Source organism: Miniopterus schreibersii, assembly GCF_964146895.1.
Source record: "Miniopterus schreibersii genome assembly, chromosome: 9".
Taxonomy (NCBI): domain Eukaryota; kingdom Metazoa; phylum Chordata; class Mammalia; order Chiroptera; family Miniopteridae; genus Miniopterus; species Miniopterus schreibersii.
The window spans coordinates 41,480,021-41,499,262 of NC_138118.1; the positions used below are offsets into that span (position 1 = coordinate 41,480,021).

Genomic DNA, 19,242 nt, shown 5'->3' on the forward strand with positions numbered 1-19,242 from the left:
GGAGGCTGATTATTCACTGGTTGGCCTGGGGACTCCATTGGTTACCGGCTTGATTGAGACAGACTGGTCCTCAGAAAGCATGTATCACTTAGAGCCTTATTGATTCTTTCAAGAGTGTATCTTGGTTGATAGATCAGTGTGACAGAGAAGTTTCTGTAACTCTGCACCTGAGTCACAGAAGATTCTGAAAGAGCACAGAGCTTGTTACAAGCAGACATTTCCTGACTGCTCATGTTCTTCCAGTGAAATGGAAAGACAGAAGAAGGATGCCTCAATGTTAGAACAAGACTGTTTCCATTTTAGGTGATAGATAGTAAAATAGTTCATCATTTGCTACAATTGTAGAGGAGGGGTTTTTCTTGGTTACATCAGGAGTTTAAAATTTTCTACAACTTAATTTGTGTGGCAAGAGAGGCCAAATGCCAGAAAGAAGAATTTTTCAATGAGAGGGTCTTGATTTCTCTGTCACTCTGACACAAGATTAGATGATGGGACTGATGGAATTTGGTCTTCAGAAAGTCGGACCCATTGTTACTGTCCCTTGTCATCTCTCTGTTGTCTGATAGTTCACAATTAAGGATTTTCTTTGTTAATGTGATTTCATCTATTTTCTGTGTGTTTTGTCCAAATTGAGCTTTACATGATGGCATTAAATTATCATTTCTCAGGCATAGAATCAGGCTTGGCATGTTCAGCTACTTTTAACTTACCCTTCATAATGATCTATTCCTAGATCTGACAGAAATCAAATACACTAGAAGAATGATCTTGTTTCCTTTCTCCATGGATTTTTCTTCCCACATTAAAAAAACTGTAGTGCTTTATTAGGTTATAAATCTAAAGTGGAATGTGCTTTTAGGCCACACATTGCAGCACATGGTCTTATGTTGCAAAAATGGTACTAGTCTTATTTGTACTTTATGATTTTTGTTATCTCTTCATTTTGAACAAATATTGCAAGTTTTTAAAAGCCGGGGAGAGGAGAGACATATAGTTGCTTGGCTAACATTTCATCTGAAATGAAATGTCTAGAACAGGTTTATAATATGGTTCTTTTAAATAATTTAGATAAAGTTAGTGTGATTATAATGTTTTTCTTTTAACATTCCAACTAACTCATATCCATTCCAGTGACCACTTCCTCTCCCCCAGTTGATGTGGTAGATTTCCAGCAGGAGAGTTTATTGCAAAAGTCCTACTGATTTCCTGAAAATAACACCAGCCGGTGACATGATTCATTCTGACACATTCCTGTCTTCTTACATTTAAAGCTTCTTTTGCTATGGAAGATGGACCCCCAAAACTCTCTGAAGCACAAGAAAGATATAAAGATCTCCTTTACCAAACTGGCAGGGCCCAAAGGATTGGGGCGGAGGTGTTTTCCATCTCTGGAATTCCAGTGGCCTTTCAGTGTGTTAAAGCTGGTCTGATGGAGCCTCGGGGCATGGTGCAAAGGCTCATTTGTTTGTTCAGGCTCTCCACTAGAAAGGGGGGATGTTAGTATTTGTCTGGGCTAGTTTGTTTATTGGACAGACCCTTTGTCTCTTTGGCATTGTTTTTCATTTGTGGAAATGCATCCAAAGCCTTCCCCATAAGGGCTGGGTTTTTCTAAAATGGAGTATAATGTATGTGGTAGACTCATTTCTTTTCCTTGCTGCTGCATAGGAAAAAAGGAGTATTTGTGTTTCTGCTGAAGGGGGATTGTGTCCTTGTGCTTTAGACTGCAAGCTGAGCCCCTGCTGTGCACAGGAAGCGCCCCTCTCTTCTCCCCTTGGAGAGCCTCTTGGCTTCTTAGACGGATGGGAAGATTTTTCACTGTTTCCTAAGTAAAGATGTCCTTGATGCAGCAGGAGGCATTCTGCCAGACGCCTTATTCCAGTGAGCAGATTCAACATGCTGAGCTCCAGAAGGTTTGTGGAAGACGGAGGATCCTCTGACTTGTGCTTTTCCGCTTGAGTCAGGACGGAGGTCTATTGTCATCTTACCTGCATTTTCAGGTTAAGATAGAAGGCAAGGAGGATTTCTCTGAGGAGCATAAAGACAACCTAAGAAAATAGTCTCAAATGTTCGCAGATGTTCCTGTTTACCTTACTGTTTCCTTTTTATTTAAAAATATCTATAGGCGTGGAAAATGTAACCATCCAACTGGATTTGGAAGCAGAATTCCATTTTACTCATCTCATAATGACCTTCAAGGTAAGGAATCCATAACTTTCCCACAAATGACACATGAGAACACCATGTAATCCCCCTTTCAAAACAGATGTCTGTTGTGAATTGACTGAAACGGGAACTTAAATATTATTGTTGCCATAAATTGGGATAATTGAGCAGTTTTTTAAACACGGGCATGAATAACTATGCTTAATAAATACTCTACACAGCAATAATTAGAGAAAGCCGCTTTTCTAAGGTAATTCAACTGTAAACTTTTAATTAGGTATCTTTTTATTTCCCCATGGAGAGAGGCAGCTCTGACTCTCCCACACCACAATGAAACATCTGGAGAGTAAATCCCAGATTGCTTGTGTTGACAATTTAATGCTGAGTTTGGTATCTGAAAAGGAAGTGTGTTATCTTTAGTTTCCAAGGTTTTGCAAAATTGATGGGAACAGTTTTACAGTTCCTTAAGAAATGTGTATGCCTTCTTAAATGTAGATTTTCTCATTCTTTTTCTTTCCGAAATGTAAAATGACTCCGGGTCTAGGGAATGCCTCTGTACAAAGTCCCTTTGTTTCTTCTTAAGCAGCTGCCTGGAAATGACAGACGTCACATGGCTTAGAGTACATGTTGGTTCACACAAAACCCATCATTTACTTATTACTTCTCAGATTAAAATCACTTGTGAATAGTTTTCAGTTGGAGTTGGGGACCTTATCTATAACCTCTCAGGTTAGGAAAAGGTGCCAGCGTAGATTTACCATGTGGGCAGGTAGGCATGAAAGTCTCACTTGTGTCCTCTACTGAAGCCTGGGAGGCCGGGGGCATGGCTGGGAGTGGAGGTCAGAATGTGACCGGAGGGGTACTGGGCTGCGGATTCCCTGCCGTTACTGCTGGGGAGGAAGGTTTACACTGTGACACCTGATACTGAGAGGGTTTCCACTAAACATCTGTGTCTTTTTTTCCTTGCCCCTTCATTGATCACACACTCAACCTGGCAGTTAGAATTAACACTCAGCTACGCATGATGATATTGCCTTCACGTTATATACACCTGAATATACTCAGTCATCTTTATTAATGTTTATGGTCCTATCTTTTACTTTGGAAAGGCCATATGTTTACATACATGGGTAGTTCTGACATTTTTTTTTATATCCAAAAGTCCTTTGGACACATATTCTGTAGTTGAAACTCATTCACATGAATACAATGGGCCAAAGGTGAAATTCTGCACCAAAGTGCAGGTTAAATGGAGGAGGTGGTGATTTAACTGAGATGTGAAGAATGGGTACAAGTTGTCAGACTTTAGTTTATGAGCGAGAACTCATCCTTGGGTTCTAGTTCATGTGTGAAAAGCAACATCTGTGGGGTTGAACAAACTTGGGTGTGAATCCCCAGTCTGCCTCTCACTGGCATGTATGGAAGCTTTGGCATCCCCTTTGGTAAATGTGAACAATGCTAACACCTATGTTAGAAGGTTGTGTAACATATCCCTCTCCTCTGGTTATAGGGGTGATCTTGCTACCCTGGCCCATAGTGGTAATGTGATCATTTTTATATGTGCTAATGCTTAGCACATAATTGCTCTACACATATTTAGTGATAAATGAATAAGTGAATGAGTGAATCCAACCATCTTCTGTTTGTAAGATACTGCTTCAGGCTTTATGGGATTTTTTTTTTTAAGATTTTTTTTTATTGGTTTTTAGAGAGAGAGGAAGGGAGAGGGAAAGAGAGAGACAGAGAGACAGAGAGAGAGAAACATTGACATGAGAGTGAAACATCAATCGGCTGCCTCCTGCACCCGCCTACCAGGGATCAAGACCCGAAACCTGGGCATGTGCCCTGACCAGGAATTGAGCAGCACCCTTATAGTGCATGTGATGATGCCCAACCAACTGAGCCACACAAACCAAGGTTTAGTGGAGAAACATACTTACAAATAACTCGTAATACAAGACAGAATGTGTTAACTGCTGTAGTAGAAGTTCAAATAATGTACATTAGCACAGAGCAGTGGGAGAGTAACTTGAGCCTGGGATAAGTGAGAAAGCTTCATGAGGAGAGGACTGGGGCTGCACTTAACCTGGGCCTGGAAGAGTGAGCAGGATATCAGTGGGAGGAGGTGGAAGAAAAGCCATTCTGGGCAGAGGAAACAGTGCGAGAGCACAGCTCCGGTGGCAGGACTGTTCTGGCAAGGTTTGTTCAGCATGTACAGTGTAGATGTGCCTCGAGCTTTGGGTAGTGAGGGGAGGAAGGGAAGTAAGATGACAGAAGACCGTGACTCCTTGCTGAGGAATGTAAACTTTACAGGAAATAAGGAGCAATTGACAAGGAATTGAGAGCTGTATTTCAGGAAGGGAGCCTAGTGGAAATGAAAGGAGAGCTGAAACAACACTGGGGGCTCTTGTTGAGGTCACTGTAAAAGACCGGCTGACTTTGCTGGTGTGCACACAAAGGCTATCTATGATCCTCAGGTAGGAGGGAGCCACCTCCTGCAGCCCAGACGTCTTGAAAGTGTTATGGGGAGCTTTTTCCGATCACACATATCTGTTACCCTTGCTACTACTTCCTCTGAGAATGATCACTGAGAGGTGGAGCCTGTTTTCTAAGAAAGTCAGTTGGATCTTTTAGAATCAAAGGTTAAACCAAGAATTGGAGAAAGATCAGAAGCAGAGCAATGGAGGGAAGGGCAAGGAAAGGGATGAATCAAAGATTACTGGGATGTCGAAGCTGAGTAACTAGAGGGTGGTGATACTGTTAACGGCAAGGACAGGAGGGGGTGAGGATCAAGAACACGCATCCTTACGCGTGCTTGCCGTGGAGATGGCTCATTGCCAAGGGGATTGTGTCTACTTAGGCTAGCAACATTTATTTAGCATATATGCAGTATGTTCTTATGTATAGCCAGATGTTTCCATACTCATAGCTCTTTTATTTAGTATAAATTCAGAGGCAACTCTACAGCAGTGTGAGGCTTGAAAAGGTTGGTGACTAAGCAAAGAGCATGGAAAGGCTTCCATTCTGTAGGTAAAATGTGTTGTTCTCATTTCCAGCAGCTTCTTAACTCCACAGGAAATTGGATAACCGGTCAGTGGCCCTTTGGGACTCAGAAATTTCCAGAAGGGAGGGAGAAGGAAGCCTGGCCAGGACTGGCTGTAAGGCTTTTTCTCTCTGCTCCCTTGTGACACACACATCAGGCTAGTCTCTCCCCAAGTATCTCTACCCAGGAGCTCTTCTCAAGGGGAGTTTGCCCTGGTTCAGTTAGCTGTTGGGTTTCCCCCCCCCTTACTTTAAAATTCTAATAAAGTATCATTTTTTTATATTCCTGAATAGGTCAAAAAAACACACAAAAACTTGAACAACTAGCAGTTGCATAAATCAAAGGATCTGTCAAAATGTGACCTTCATTTTCTAACCCTTGTCTCGTTTTATCAGTGGAAAGGACCATCAGGATTATTATTATTATTATTTTTTTACTTTTTAAATGGATCTTTATTGTTGAGAGTATTACAGGTATCCCATTTTCCCCCCCAATTGATCCCCTCCACTTCCCACCCCCTTCCCAGGCCTTCACCCGTTATTAACTGTGTCCATGGGTTATGCATATAACTTCTTTTGTTAATCTCTTCCCACCCTCCACCTCCCTTCCCTCTTCTCTCTAAAATATGATCTTCTGTTGCATGCGTCAATGTTTCTGGATTTATTTAGTTAATCAGATTCTTTTGTTCATTAGCTTCTTCTTAAAGAAGCCCCTTCAACTTTTCCTGTAGTGCTGGTTTGGTGGTGATGAACTCCTTTAGCATTTCCTTGTCTGAGAAGCTCTTTATCTCACCTTCAATTCTAAATGATAGCTTTGCTGGGTAGAGCAATCTTGGTTGTAGTTCCATGTTTTTCATCACTTTGAATATTTCTTGCCACTCCCTTCTGGCCTGCAACGTTTCTGTTGAGAAATCAGCTGAAAGTCATATGGGTGCCCCCTTGTAGGTAACTAACTGCTTTTCTCTTGCTGCTTTTAAGATTCTCTCTTTGTCTTTAACCTCTGGCATTTTAATTATGATGTGTCTTGCTGTGGGCCTCTTTGGGTTCCTCTTGTTTGGGACCCTCTGTGCTTCCTGGACTTGTAAGTTGATTTCTTTCCCCAGGTAGGGGAAGTTTTCTGTAATTATTTTTTCAAATAAGTTTTCAATTCCTTGGTCTCTTTCTTCTCCTTCTGGCACCCCAATAATAGGAATGTTGGCCCTCTTGAAGTTGTCCCAGAGGCTCCTTATACTATTTTCATATTTCTGGATTCTCTTTTTCTTTTTGCTCTTCTGGTTGGGTGTTTTTTGTTTCCTCATGTTCCAAATTGCTGATTTGATTCTCAGTGTCCTCTTCTCTACTGTTGATTCCAGGTAAATTATTCTTCATTTCAGTTCCTGTAGCCTTCATTTCAAATTGGTACTTTATTATGTTATCGATTTTCTTAGTTATTTCCCTAATAGTCTGCTTAAACATCTTTATAACCAAAATTCTGAACTCTCTATCTGTTAGCTTGCTTGGATCTATTTCATTTAGTTCCTCTTCTAGAGATTTCTTCTGTTCTTTCCTTTGTGGCATGTTTCTTTGCCTCCACATTTTGGCTGCTTCCTGGTGTTTGTTTCTGTGTATTAGGTAGAGCTGCTATGTCTTCTGGAATTTGTAGAGTGGCTTTGTGTAGTAGGTGTCCTGTAGGGTCCAGTGGCTCAGCATTCCCAGTCACCTGAGCTGGGCCTTCTAGGTGCTCCCCTGTGTGGGCTGTGTGCACTGTCCTGTTGTAGTTGAGCCTTGGTTGCTGTTGGCGTCCCTGGGAGGAACTGATCCCCAGGCCAATCAGCTGTGAGGACCAACTGCAACTACAGCCAAAGAGCTTCTGTGCTGGAGACACCCTTATGCATCAGGATTTATTTCAGTGGAGCTTTGGTGTTCACCAAGTGTGCCCCTTGAGTGTCACTCGTGGATGTGGTAAGGTTGTAATCCAGCGTGGTCAAGTCTGAGCACCGGGTGCACTGTCTCTGGGGCCTCCCAGGAGATGCAAAGTCAGCCTGTGCCAGTGCCTTGCTCAGGGCCACCCAACATAAGCTACACAGCAAACTGTAGTTGGCTGCTACTTGTGCTGGGCTTAGTGTTGTCCAGGAGAGGCCAAGCTATGAGCCAATGCAGGCTGCCACTAGTGCCAGGCCTGGGGCCACTTATCAAGCCGTATGGGGCATGCTGTTGCTTGTTTGAGAGAATTTAGGAAAGTCCTAAGCATGAGGCTAGAGAGGCCACGGGCACAGAAAATCCACTGGAAATGGCCTGGATGAGCCTGCAGGTGGGGAGGGGCGGGGCCTCCGGGAATCACGGGGTGGGGCCAAAGGTGTAGTCAGGTGCTGGCGACTCAAATATGGCGCCTGCCTGCCGGCTGTGTGTGGGGAGGACTCGCCACAGGAGCCATGGCCTCCGCCAGCCCTTCTGCCTGGGAGAAAGCCGCCCCTCTACCTCTCGACTGGTTTTCAGGCAGATTAGTTCCTCCCTAAGTGTCCCAAGTTTCTTTCAGGCTGCTGCCCAGCGCTGGGCTCAGAGGGAGCGCGTCCTAGTGAGTCCATGCGCCGGCCCTTTAAGAGGAGCTGCTGGGACTCCAGCAGGGACAGTCCCCGATGGTTTCACAGCCCGAAGTTGTGGGGACATCTGTTCCCGGCCTGGAGCCCTGGGCTGAGGGCCTGCTGTGGGGCTGGGAACCCCTCCCTCCTCCGGGAAACCTCCACCGCTGAGATTCCCTCCTGGGTTTAAACCGAAGCACCGGGTGTGGGCCCGCGGCCGGGTCTCTGTGATTCAGCCCTGATCCGCCCGCGACTGCGCCCCTCCTACCGGTCTCAGTGCTTCTCCAGCTCCCTGGTTGTGGGGCTTCTTTTCAGCCAGATTTCAGGAGGCTCTGAGTGATGGTGGTTCTGTAGTTTAGTTGTAATTTTGATGTGGTTGTGGGAGGCGGCGGGTGCAGCTGTGACCTACGCCGCCGTCTTGTTTCTCCACCATCAGGATTATTAAGAGAGGAAGAGGAGGTCTGGGAATGTACTAGTTTTCACCTAGATTTCTGTAAGGCATTGGTTTTAATTCGAAAGTGTCTTTGTTCAGCTTCTGTTTGTGAGGTCCGCTTAACTTTCTTGATCTTCCCCCATTGGAATCTGACTTCCACGTCCCAAAATGCACTTACACTGTTCATCAGTGTTGAAGCGTTTGCCTACTTTTAATGCTTGTTGACCTTGCCTTCCCCCCCCCCGCCCCCGTCCTGCCTCAGCTTCCAGGGTTTTGTCTTTGTATTCCTTCTCCTCTGACAGCCGTTTTTCACTTTTCTGTTATGCCGTTAGCTAGTGAGGCAGAAAGATAGGTTTGGTCTTCATTCAGCCTGGATTTGAATCTAAGCTCTGCCGATAGTTAGCAAGTCAGTTGATGTCTCTGAGCCTCAGTTTCCTCATCTGTAAGACCAATGTGCTGTGAGGCTATAGTAGTTCCCCAGGGCTGCCTTACAAAGTACCACACACTAGATGGCTTAAGCAATAGTCAAGGTTAAGGTTTCAGCAGTGTTGGTTTCTTCCATGGCCTTTTCTTTCTTTCCTTGACTTATAGATGGTTGTCTGCTCCTTGTGTCTTCACATGGTCTTCCCTCTGTACATGTCTGTAACCTAATTTCTTCTTATAAGGATACCAGTCATAGTGGATTAGGGCACACTGTAGTGACCTCATTTTACTTTACTTTAATTATCCCTTTAAAGACCCTACCTCCAAATACAGTCAGTCTGAGGTCCTGGGGGTTAGGTCTTCAACAAAAGAATTTTGGAAGGCGCAGTTCAGCCCATAACAGAAGGTTAAATGAAATAATATAATTAAAGTTCCTGGCACCACTCTCCTTCCTTGTCTAGCCCTTTGTTGATGCATTTCCTGGAGCACCGACTTTGGGTCTCTTTTATCTTGCCCATTGCTTTTGTTGGGTTTTTGTGTGTGTGTGTGTGTTTTTCTTAGAGAGAGAAAAAGGGAGAGGGAGAGAGAGAGACATAGAGTGGCTGCCTTCTGCATGCCCCCAACCAGGGACCAAGCCCAAAACCCAGGCATGTGACCTGACCGGGAATTGAACTGACGACCTTTTGGTGCACAGGATAACACTCAACCAATTAATCACCAAGTGCAATTCAATATATTTTACTTTCACTAAATTTTAAGAACAGTCAATTGCATCCCTTTATCTGTATTCAAACTGTAAGGTTTGAATTAAAACCTTCATCTTTTTTCTATTACTTGGTTTCCTTGTCTCACTTTTTCCATGTCCAATATCTCTGCCACAGAGTTATTTTTCTAAAGTACAATCTGATCATTTCATTTTGTCCAGTCAAATCTTTGTGTTTCCCTTTCATTGCATAAAGATTACGTAAACCCCTGCCCAGCCGGGCGTGGCTCAGTGGTTGAGTGTCGACCTAGGATCCAGGCGATCGGGGTTCGATTCCCGGTCGGGGCATATGCCCGGGTTGCAGGCTCGATCCCCAGTTGGGGCGTGCAGGAGGTGGCTGATCAATGACAACTCTCTCATCATTGATGTTTCTATCTCTCTCTCTCCTTCTCCTTTCCTCTCTCTGAAATCAATAAAGATATATTTAAAAAAAAAAAAAAGATTACGTAAACCCCTTAGCATAGCAAACAAATTCCTTCCTACTCTGCCCCAACCAACCTCTTCTGTCACCTATAGCCACCTCCTCCCCCTGCCTGGAAAATACCTAGGTACCCTTTTAAGATCCAGTTTGGTGCTGTCTCCTCTCTGAAGCATTCTCTAGTTTTGTGTGTGGTAAAAATATACAAAACACAAAATTTGCCTTTTTAACCCTTTTTAAGTGTACAGTTTGATAATAGGTATAGTCACAACATTATAGTTTCTATTTGGAGTGATGAAAAAGTTCTGGAAATAGAACTCTGTACCAATTATGCAGTAACTCCTTATTGACCCCTCGCCACAACTCCTGGAAACCTCTAATCTACTGTCTCTTTCTGTGTACTTGCCTATTCAAGTTATTTCATGTAAGTGGAATCATACAATATTTGTCCTTTTGTGCCTGGCTTATTTTGTCTACTATAATGTTTACAAGGCTCATCTATGTTGTAGGAAATAGTCGAATTTCAGTCCTTTTTATGGCCGAATAACATTCCACTGCATGTGTATAGTTTTTATTTATCCATTCATTTGTTGAGGGACATTTGAGTTGTTTCTGCTTTTGGGCTGTTGTGAATAATGCTGCTCTGAACATTCATGTACAAATACCGGCCTGAGTTCCTGTTTTCAGTTCTTTTGGGTGTATATCTAGGAGTAGAATTGCAGGACTCCCCAGATGCCTGAGTTAGTAATTCCTTCCTCTTGTTTCCCCAAAGCACATCACATGTGACTCTACTGTGGGGTTTGATGTATTGTGTTGTAAATGATTTATACCCATATTGATAAACTTATTGGACTATTTACAGCATATAGACTGTGTGTGATACTGAGTAGCAATCACTACACATCTATTGAATAATTACATGAATGGTTTAATAAGTACTCAAACTAACCAATCATATTATGGCACTGTGACTAAATATATCAAAACTTTTATGCGATTAAGGCCTGTTTATAATCAGCTTCTAAAGAGAAACAGCTTACTAATCTTTGGTAGGGTGGGAGAAAGTGCAAAATTTAGAGGCTAGACACTTTCCTTGCAAGAAGAGGATCTACCAAACAGCTTGAAGTATTTGAAATCCGGCTATAGTCTGAAATATCAACCACAACATTCAAGGTTGTGGCACACAGTTGAGTGATATTTTCATTTGAGATTTAAAAACAAAACAAAACATTACAAATAAAAAACATCAAATGAACCTTTTCCACCCTGCCTTTAGACATTCCGTCCAGCAGCTATGCTGATAGAACGATCATCTGACTTTGGGAAAACCTGGGGCGTGTACAGATACTTTGCTTATGACTGTGAGAGCTCATTTCCAGGCATTTCAACTGGCCCCATGAAGAATGTTGATGATATAATTTGTGATTCCCGATATTCTGACATTGAACCCTCAACAGAAGGAGAGGTGTGTTTGCCTTTTTTGTATTACATTGTACTTGCAAATCTAGTTTTTGATCATTGCAAAAATACCAATTACTCTTTTATCTATTTTTAGGTGATATTTCGTGCTTTAGATCCTGCTTTCAAAATAGAAGATCCTTATAGTCCAAGGATACAGAGTAAGCTTGTTTTCAAATAAAAGTTTGATGCAAAATAACAATCATGGAAGAACTCTTACCTAGAGCACTGCTACCTAGAATCTAAATATTCAGTGCTAAATTCACCCTCTTCATTTCTTTTATTCTCTGCAAAACCCTACCAGAAGCTCTAGAAATTGGCAGTAATCAAAGTCCTCTTTGATGGGGATCATGTTTTAATAAAAGCAAAAGATTTATGTTATAGGTACTCAAATAGTTATGCTTCTCATAATACCTTATTTAATTTTTTGCTCAGTATAATATGTGTGCGTGTGTCCATACACACACACACAGCTTTATTTGTAACAAAGTGTCCCAAAAAATACAGTGCCTCAAATAAATGGAAGTTTATTTCTCTTTTACAAAATTACCCACAGGAATTTTCAGAGAAGAGTAGCTCAGTTGCCACATGTAGGCTCACTACATAAAAGACACCCAGTTAAATTTGACTTGCAGATAAACAATGAGTTATTTTTTTAATATAACTATGTCCTATGTAATATTTGTGACTAGTACAAGTATATCTCATAGTATAACTATGCCCCATGTGATATTTGGGACATACTTATACTAAAAAATGATTGTTTATCTGAAATTCAAATTTAGCTGAGTATCTTGTATCTTTAATTGCTAAATCTGGCAACCCTAGCTAGTAGGTCACCCAGGTCCCCAGGTTCCTTCTGTCTTATTGTATTTGTCCACGTGGTTAGAGCTGAACCAATGTCCTTGTCTCAACCTGTAGGAGGGGAGGAAGTGGAGAGCAAGTGACACACAAGTTATTATCACTTCTACTTACATCCCATTGGCCACAATTAGTCACATGGCTATACTGCAGGCAATGCTGCAGGACAGCTCTAGCTAGGTGGCCACGTGCTCTCTCTCATACTCTTAACTGGGGCTCTTATTATCAAAGGAAGGAAAGAAAGAATAGTGGGGGGAAATCAGAAGTCTCAGCCATGTTCAGTATGTTCAATAAGGTGAAGGTTCTATTTCCATTTTACAGTTGAGTAAACTGAGGCTCAGAGAGAGAGATGTCAGTCAGAACCTAAACCCATGTTAGGACTCTCAGTTCAGAGCCTTTGCAACATCCAATAACTATGCTTATGTTTTTTTCAGAATTACCTTTTGATCTTTTTGGGAGGCAGAATGTACATGAATTGAAAGAATGGGATTTGGAGTCAGACAGATTTGGGTTTAAATCCCAGTGCCAGCATATTATAGTTATTTGACATAGGGCAAGCCATTTGCTTAAAACTTTTTTAATCCTCTGGTTTCTTTTCATCTGTAAATGAATAGTATTGACCTTAGGGTTGTTAGGGAGGGAAAATGAGTTAATGTATATAAATCACCTACCAAAGTGCCTGACGCATAGAAAGTGTTTGGTACATTGAAGCTGTACTGCTACACTGTCAGCTGTGGCTTAGGTCTTATGGAGACCTGGTGCTGTGGTCAGAGTGAAAGGGTGAGGCTCCCCCCTCCTACTACTGAGTCATCCAGTCAGGTAAACAGGGGCAGGGCTGATTCTTATTTCCCAGCTGAGCATGGCCCTGTTTTAACCAAGGCCCTGTGAAACCACCCAGCCTAAAGCATGGAAGAATAGAATGGAAGAAGTCCAGGGAATATTGCCAGAAGAGTGCTGTTTCTCCACTTAACTTAATTTCACATGTGGCCCGGACTGTCTCTGGTCTGTAATTTACTCTTTCATTCTGTTGTAAAACAAATATTTAATGGCACATCCAGCCCTGTGCTTTTTCTCAAAATCCAGTTGTGAGAAATGTCCACCTGGGCTCCCATGACAACCCCCCATCCCCACTCCATTGCCAAGTACCTAAAAGCACTCATAGTTTGCTCCTTTTTAGGTGAAACTTGTGGGACTTGGGGAATGTGTTGCCATTATAATTCTGTTGTTCAATGGCATCAGAAAATCTATTTCTGTATCAAAGAAGCATCCATTCTAGCTGTTCATGCTTTTGATTTACTTTGTAATCAAGGAAACAATAGCTCTTTAGTTGTTGCTATTGTCGAGACCTTTGAGACTCACTTCAGAAGTGATTTTTGCCTCTTGGAACAGCAGTCAATTCGAGACTTCGTTGTTGTTAAATATGGCAGGAGAGTGGAGGGGAGTGTATTTGCTCTTCTGAGGGCTTCCACAAAGATCAGTTCAAGGGTTTCTAAATACTCCAGCTGCTCTTCAAGTTTGTTGTTTGGCCTTTTCAATAGGCGTTTGTGCTCTTTCTGTGCAGGAGCATTTGTGCAGGAGGAAATGTTGGCATTCATAAATTCCATTCAGCTCGGTAGGCCACAGTTTCTCTGTTTAGTTTTTGATTTTACAAAGAGCTCAAGTTTCATGCATGGACTCATGGACTTTCTCTTTCAACCCACAGCTCTTTCTATAGTCACTATTATAAGCTATGCATATATTATAAGAATTTAAAATTGTACTTGGGCTTTGAAAGTACCTGATACACTGGGCCAGTTCCCTGTTGCCCTGTGTTGTAAATTATCAGACTGCATCAGCAGAAATGAAAGTAAAGCTTAGGAGCAGTTTCAGGCTACAGAGCTAAGTGGGAGGGCAGATGGAACAATCAATCTTTTGGGTTCCACTTTAGCAAGAGCAACTTAGTAATTAATGAAAACACTGGTAAGAAGGTAGAACAGCTCTTGGTTTATAAAGTTACTATAGAATGCAATTGACAGCCCAGCTTCTAAAATCATCATAGGTCTATAGGCCCAGGGAGAAGAAGATAAGAGAAATTGAGAAAAAATTATTTGCCCCAACATGCTAATACTAAGCTCCTTTATCCTTCTGCCACTATATTGTATTGGTAATTATATTGCTAAATTTGTATTGTAAAACTAGGGCAAAAAAGCAGATTATCATGCCGCTTAAAAACTTGGTTGAGATATTCTGTACCTGGACTGTGGTTATCATAGTGTTAAATCTGTTTTAGTAACTTGGATTTCATCTAAATGATGGGAAATTTCAGAGAGTATTTATGTCTTCAGAAATAAACACAGAAATACAGCGTATGGGAAAAATAGGTTTACCATTGTGAGTATGTGAAACAGAGTTTATTCTTGAATTATTATTTATTACTTATTGTATTATTTTCTATATGAACAACTATAAACCTACTTTTGCCCCACCCTGTATGTTTCTTTCTAAATATCTTATAATAACGTTAATAAGGAGCTTTGATAAACTCTTTCCCACCTGAATGGAATGTTCTCATTTTGAGACTGACACTAATTGCTATGGGAACCAGATGGTATTGCAATAGTTTCAGATTACTGTGTACCAGTGGGTTCTGGCAATCATGCTGCCACCTTCTTAAATTTCTCCACTCTTACATTCTTCCTGAAACATCAATCTGCAAACAAATTCATCACAGAATAAATGTTCTCATTAAATAATGGGAAGACCTTAACCTTTCTTTCTTCCAGAGACTGCCGCATTATGTTAAAATTTACTATTATGATCATCTAGATCATACAAGCGGGGTGAACCTGACTTCTGCTATTTCATTTGTCATGCCTTCTGTAATGAGAAAAGGTGTTTAACTGCAAAATAAATCTTTATTGATTGATCAGACTTTTCATCTTGGTGGCCTTCACAGATCTCTTAAAAATCACCAACTTGAGAATCAAGTTTGTGAAACTACATACTTTGGGAGATAACCTTTTGGATTCCAGAATGGAAATCAGAGAGAAGTACTACTATGCAGTTTATGATATGGTGGTTCGAGGAAATTGCTTCTGCTATGGCCATGCCAGCGAATGTGCCCCTGTGGATGGAGTCAATGAAGAGGTAGAAGGAATGGTAAGCAAGTGCTCTGTGTGGCTTTCTCCTTCACACAGGTGAATCTAAAGAAAATTGAAAATTAAAAAAATATATAAAGAAAATTGAAACTAGTCTTACCTTAAGCCTTTCATATTTTCTAGGGGTTTTATTTTTCCAGACTTACAATTAGGCTTGCACAGTAGTTGATTTTCTCTTCGCTGAGTTTCTTGGACTATGAGAATGTAAGAACTCCTCATAGACAACTGAATTCATTTTTAGAAATTGTTGCTATGGGCTGATGCTACAGTAGATATTTTAATCAACAAATATTAAAACATTTTCTAAATAACAACACATCTTTCTTTACTTTAAGGGAGATGAAGAATAACAAGCATTCTGGTCTTTATGCTAGAGGGAATAAATTGATGCCAGTCCAAAGAAACTGGAAATTTGAATCTAGAACCAGAGGGTATCATTTAGGCATCAAATGGACTTTGTTTGTTTATATCTTCTAGTTTCATTCATCCCCCTGTGTTTTTAAACTATGTACTTTTAAAATTTGGGGATTTGGGTGATTTGCAAAAATGGGTAGAGTATTTTACCAGCTTCTAAGTACACTGATAACTCTCGTAGATCTGTAGGGTTTTAAAGCCAAACAGGATTTATTAAACCAACTATCCTTATTAGAAGAGACCAGGGATTAACTAGTTTGCCAGAGGGCTCTAAATAAGTACGTGACAGTTGGAAATTCAAACCTGGCTCTCCTGAGTCTGCCGCAGGGTTCCTTCCTCTGGACCGTGGGCCTCCTTTCCTGGTGAAGGCTGTACCCTGGTGGCTCGCTGTTTGCCTTTCCAGAGCTTGGTAGTCCTTATCTAAGAAGGTGCAGGACTGAGTGCATTCGACTGTCTAAAACTTGTCTTCCCTTTACTCTAGTGAGAAATTTATTGCATAAAGTTGAATTTTTAACAGAGCCTAAAGGGAGGATTTATCCCAATCTTGTTGCTACATCTTTCAGAGAACCCTGTGAGAGTATATTTACTTTTAGAGTAACAGATTTGGTGTGTAGCTAATGTCTTGCAGTCATGTCACTATCACGCATCTCGCAGTACATTAGACTGTTTATTTAGAAATTGTCGAGTCCTGTGGTATGTACTTAGGAGCTATTTTTCAGTCTATGTGAAACCACCTTGTGATGACAGGATTTTAGTCTTCTGCTAACTGCATTCCTGTCAAAGTGGGTCTGGGGTGGACCTGTCTGTCCTGTTCCTGAATTCCATTCTGTAGAAACAAGTATTAAAGTGAGATGCCTGCACACATGCATATTTGGTAGACTGAAAGAATTTATGATGTATGTGCCTCAGGGGCTTAGTGTGTTTTGCAAAATAGTGCATCATGAGCCCTCATAAAGAAAAATAATGTGTATCTTTTTCTGAGATTTTATATTTCTTTTCTTAAAGGGAAAAAATAAATGTAAAAGGAAAAATGTAAATGTAAAATAATTGGTTGAAAAAAAATTTTAAGTGCTATGCCTGAAGTAAAAAACAAAACAAGCAAACAAAAACCTTTTAAGTGGCATAGTGATAAAACTTGCAGTAATGTGAGTTGTTCCCAAGTGGTGTGTATACATTTAATTCTCCATTATAACTTTTGTTGATTTCTGTCATAATACATTTTTTAACTGATAAGTAACTAGTTTTTGTTGTTGTTGTTTTAATTCTTAAATTACTAATTTTGTTCATCTGGGTTCTTTACATTGATACGTTAATAAAATATTTATTGAGTATCCATTATATAATAGGAACAGTTCCTAGAGATGAGAGTTATCACCATCAACAAAATAGATAGAACACACTGCGGGAGGAACAAAATAAAAACAGAGAAACCCTCACTGTGGTGCACTAGAAATTAGAATTGGTATGAAAGGAGGTTTATATTTTCCATTGACCGTGGAGAAAATCTAGTCATTGGCATATCTCTTACTCTGATCTTTCCTGTTTTTACAACTTTCAAGGTTCATGGACATTGCATGTGCAGGCATAATACCAAGGGCTTAAACTGTGAACTGTGCATGGATTTCTACCATGATTTACCATGGAGACCGGCTGAAGGTCGAAACAGCCATGCCTGTAAAAGTAAGTTTCAGTCAAAGGGGCATTTTGAGTCAGTTCAGACTCCGGTACCCATTTTTTGATAAAACATAGGATAATAGTACACTATTTGGCAAAAAAAAGAAAAGTTACTACCCTTTTCCCAGCTTTACGCTGATACTCACAGGAAACCAATATTCACTCAATTAAATTAATAAATTACTATTTACTGAGCAGCACCTATGTATTTAGCAGATTCAGTAGAAGATGAAGATGTTGTCCCTGACATTGTAACTATTTTTAAGGCAAGATGCTCGTGAGAGGAAAATGAAAGAAATATATGGTCTGGTTGATCATTAAGGTTGAGCTATGGAATAGAATGTTTGGCCTATTACTTTGCCCACCCAGCTGCAGCCTCTGGCTTACTTCCACCCATCTATCCATCCATCTAACCATCCATCCATCCCAGGGGTGTTCTCTTGGCGGAGGTGTTTCAAACACCACCACCCCTCTGACCCCACACACAGTGATTCTCATATACTGCCCCCCCCCACACACACAGCATGTCTGTCTCAGCCCAAACTGAGAAGGGCTATTCTAGTTTACAAAGCAGTTAGGGCTGGAGTAGTCAAGGTTTTGTTAGTAATACAACCCAGCTGACCCTGGATGAATAGTTAAGGTTGTGTAGGTAAAGAAGAGAAAGAGAGAGAGGGAGGGGAAGGTGGGAGGGAGTTTAGGTGAGGAGAACAACATTTAGCAAAAGGCCCCAAAGACATTTTAGTGACCACCACAGAGTCTATGCTGGAAAATGATTCCCATGTTTAATTCAACCAATATGTCAAGGGCAACATTCTGCTGGGCACTGAGGATACATCAGTGGATAGCACACATTCCCTGTCTCCAGTACTTGTGTTACAGGGAGGACAGGTTAGGCTAGAATGTAAAGCCCCGTGAGGGCCAAGCTGAGTTAAGCTTCATTGTGAGAAGATAAGAGGAATCCATGTGGATTGTTGATCATAAAAGTGAGATGATTATGATTAAAGCTGGATTGCCGATCCAGCTAGATGACTGCCGAATAGGCTAGAGGAGGAACAGACTGTGCTGAAGCCAGCTAGACTGCTGTTAAGCAGACCTTAATTCTCACCAAAGAGCCTGGCCTAGTGCAGTAGTGGGAATGGGGAGGAAGGGAATCAGGCCTTCAGACCATGTTCCTCAAAGCTGGCAGCCCACACAAGCTCTTCTAGGAACATATTTCCTAGAAAATCCCCTAGAGTGATGTATTCCCATCCCACCCTAGCGGGACCGAAAGGTGTCCTCTGTGCAGTGAGACATCCTTCCTTCTAAGAAGTTTCCATGGGGACTTTCTCCAAAGGTTTTCAACTTTTTGTAGCTATTCTTTCCCAAGGAGGGCAGATTATTGAGTTTATTTCATAAAAATCCACACTTTGAAGGTTTCCAGCATAATATAGGATTTGAACTGCTGTCATGAGTGGATATGTCCTTTCTCACCACAAGTGCCTTCTTGTTAAGTGCTGTTTTTCCTGAACTTCATCTCTGATGTCCAAAATGAGCTTCCTTCCTACCAGCCTCATCCTCCATTGGTAAATAGACTTAAAAAGGCTTTACTTGACATTGGTCTTATCATGCAGAATGTAACTGCAATGAACATTCCAGCTCATGCCACTTTGACATGGCAGTCTTCTTGGCCACTGGAAACGTCAGTGGAGGAGTGTGTGATGACTGTCAGCACAACACAATGGGACGCAGCTGTGAGCAGTGCAAACCATTTTACTATCAGCACCCTGAAAGAGATGTCCGAGATCCTAACTTCTGTGAACGTAAGTGGGGAAAGGTCATGAGGTGGGACCTATTTGAGGTCACCTTTCAATTTGAACAGTTGGGTAGTCACCATCCCTCTGTTGGAACTCATAGTATAG

The 19,242-nt window shown here is 41.4% G+C and overlaps 1 protein-coding gene across 2 annotated transcripts in view; it reads left to right on the forward strand.

Moving 5' to 3' along the window:
• Positions 1–19,242, forward strand: part of LAMB1 (laminin subunit beta 1) — a 71,845-nt gene that overhangs the window by 5,865 nt on the left and 46,738 nt on the right. For both annotated transcript variants that reach the window (XM_081147036.1, XM_081147037.1), the window contains 6 exons: positions 2,123–2,196; positions 11,077–11,265; positions 11,356–11,419; positions 15,055–15,257; positions 17,230–17,350; positions 18,955–19,143. In XM_081147036.1, coding sequence (XP_081003162.1) covers positions 2,123–2,196; positions 11,077–11,265; positions 11,356–11,419; positions 15,055–15,257; positions 17,230–17,350; positions 18,955–19,143 — 840 coding nt within the window. The remainder of the gene's footprint in view (positions 1–2,122; positions 2,197–11,076; positions 11,266–11,355; positions 11,420–15,054; positions 15,258–17,229; positions 17,351–18,954; positions 19,144–19,242) is intronic.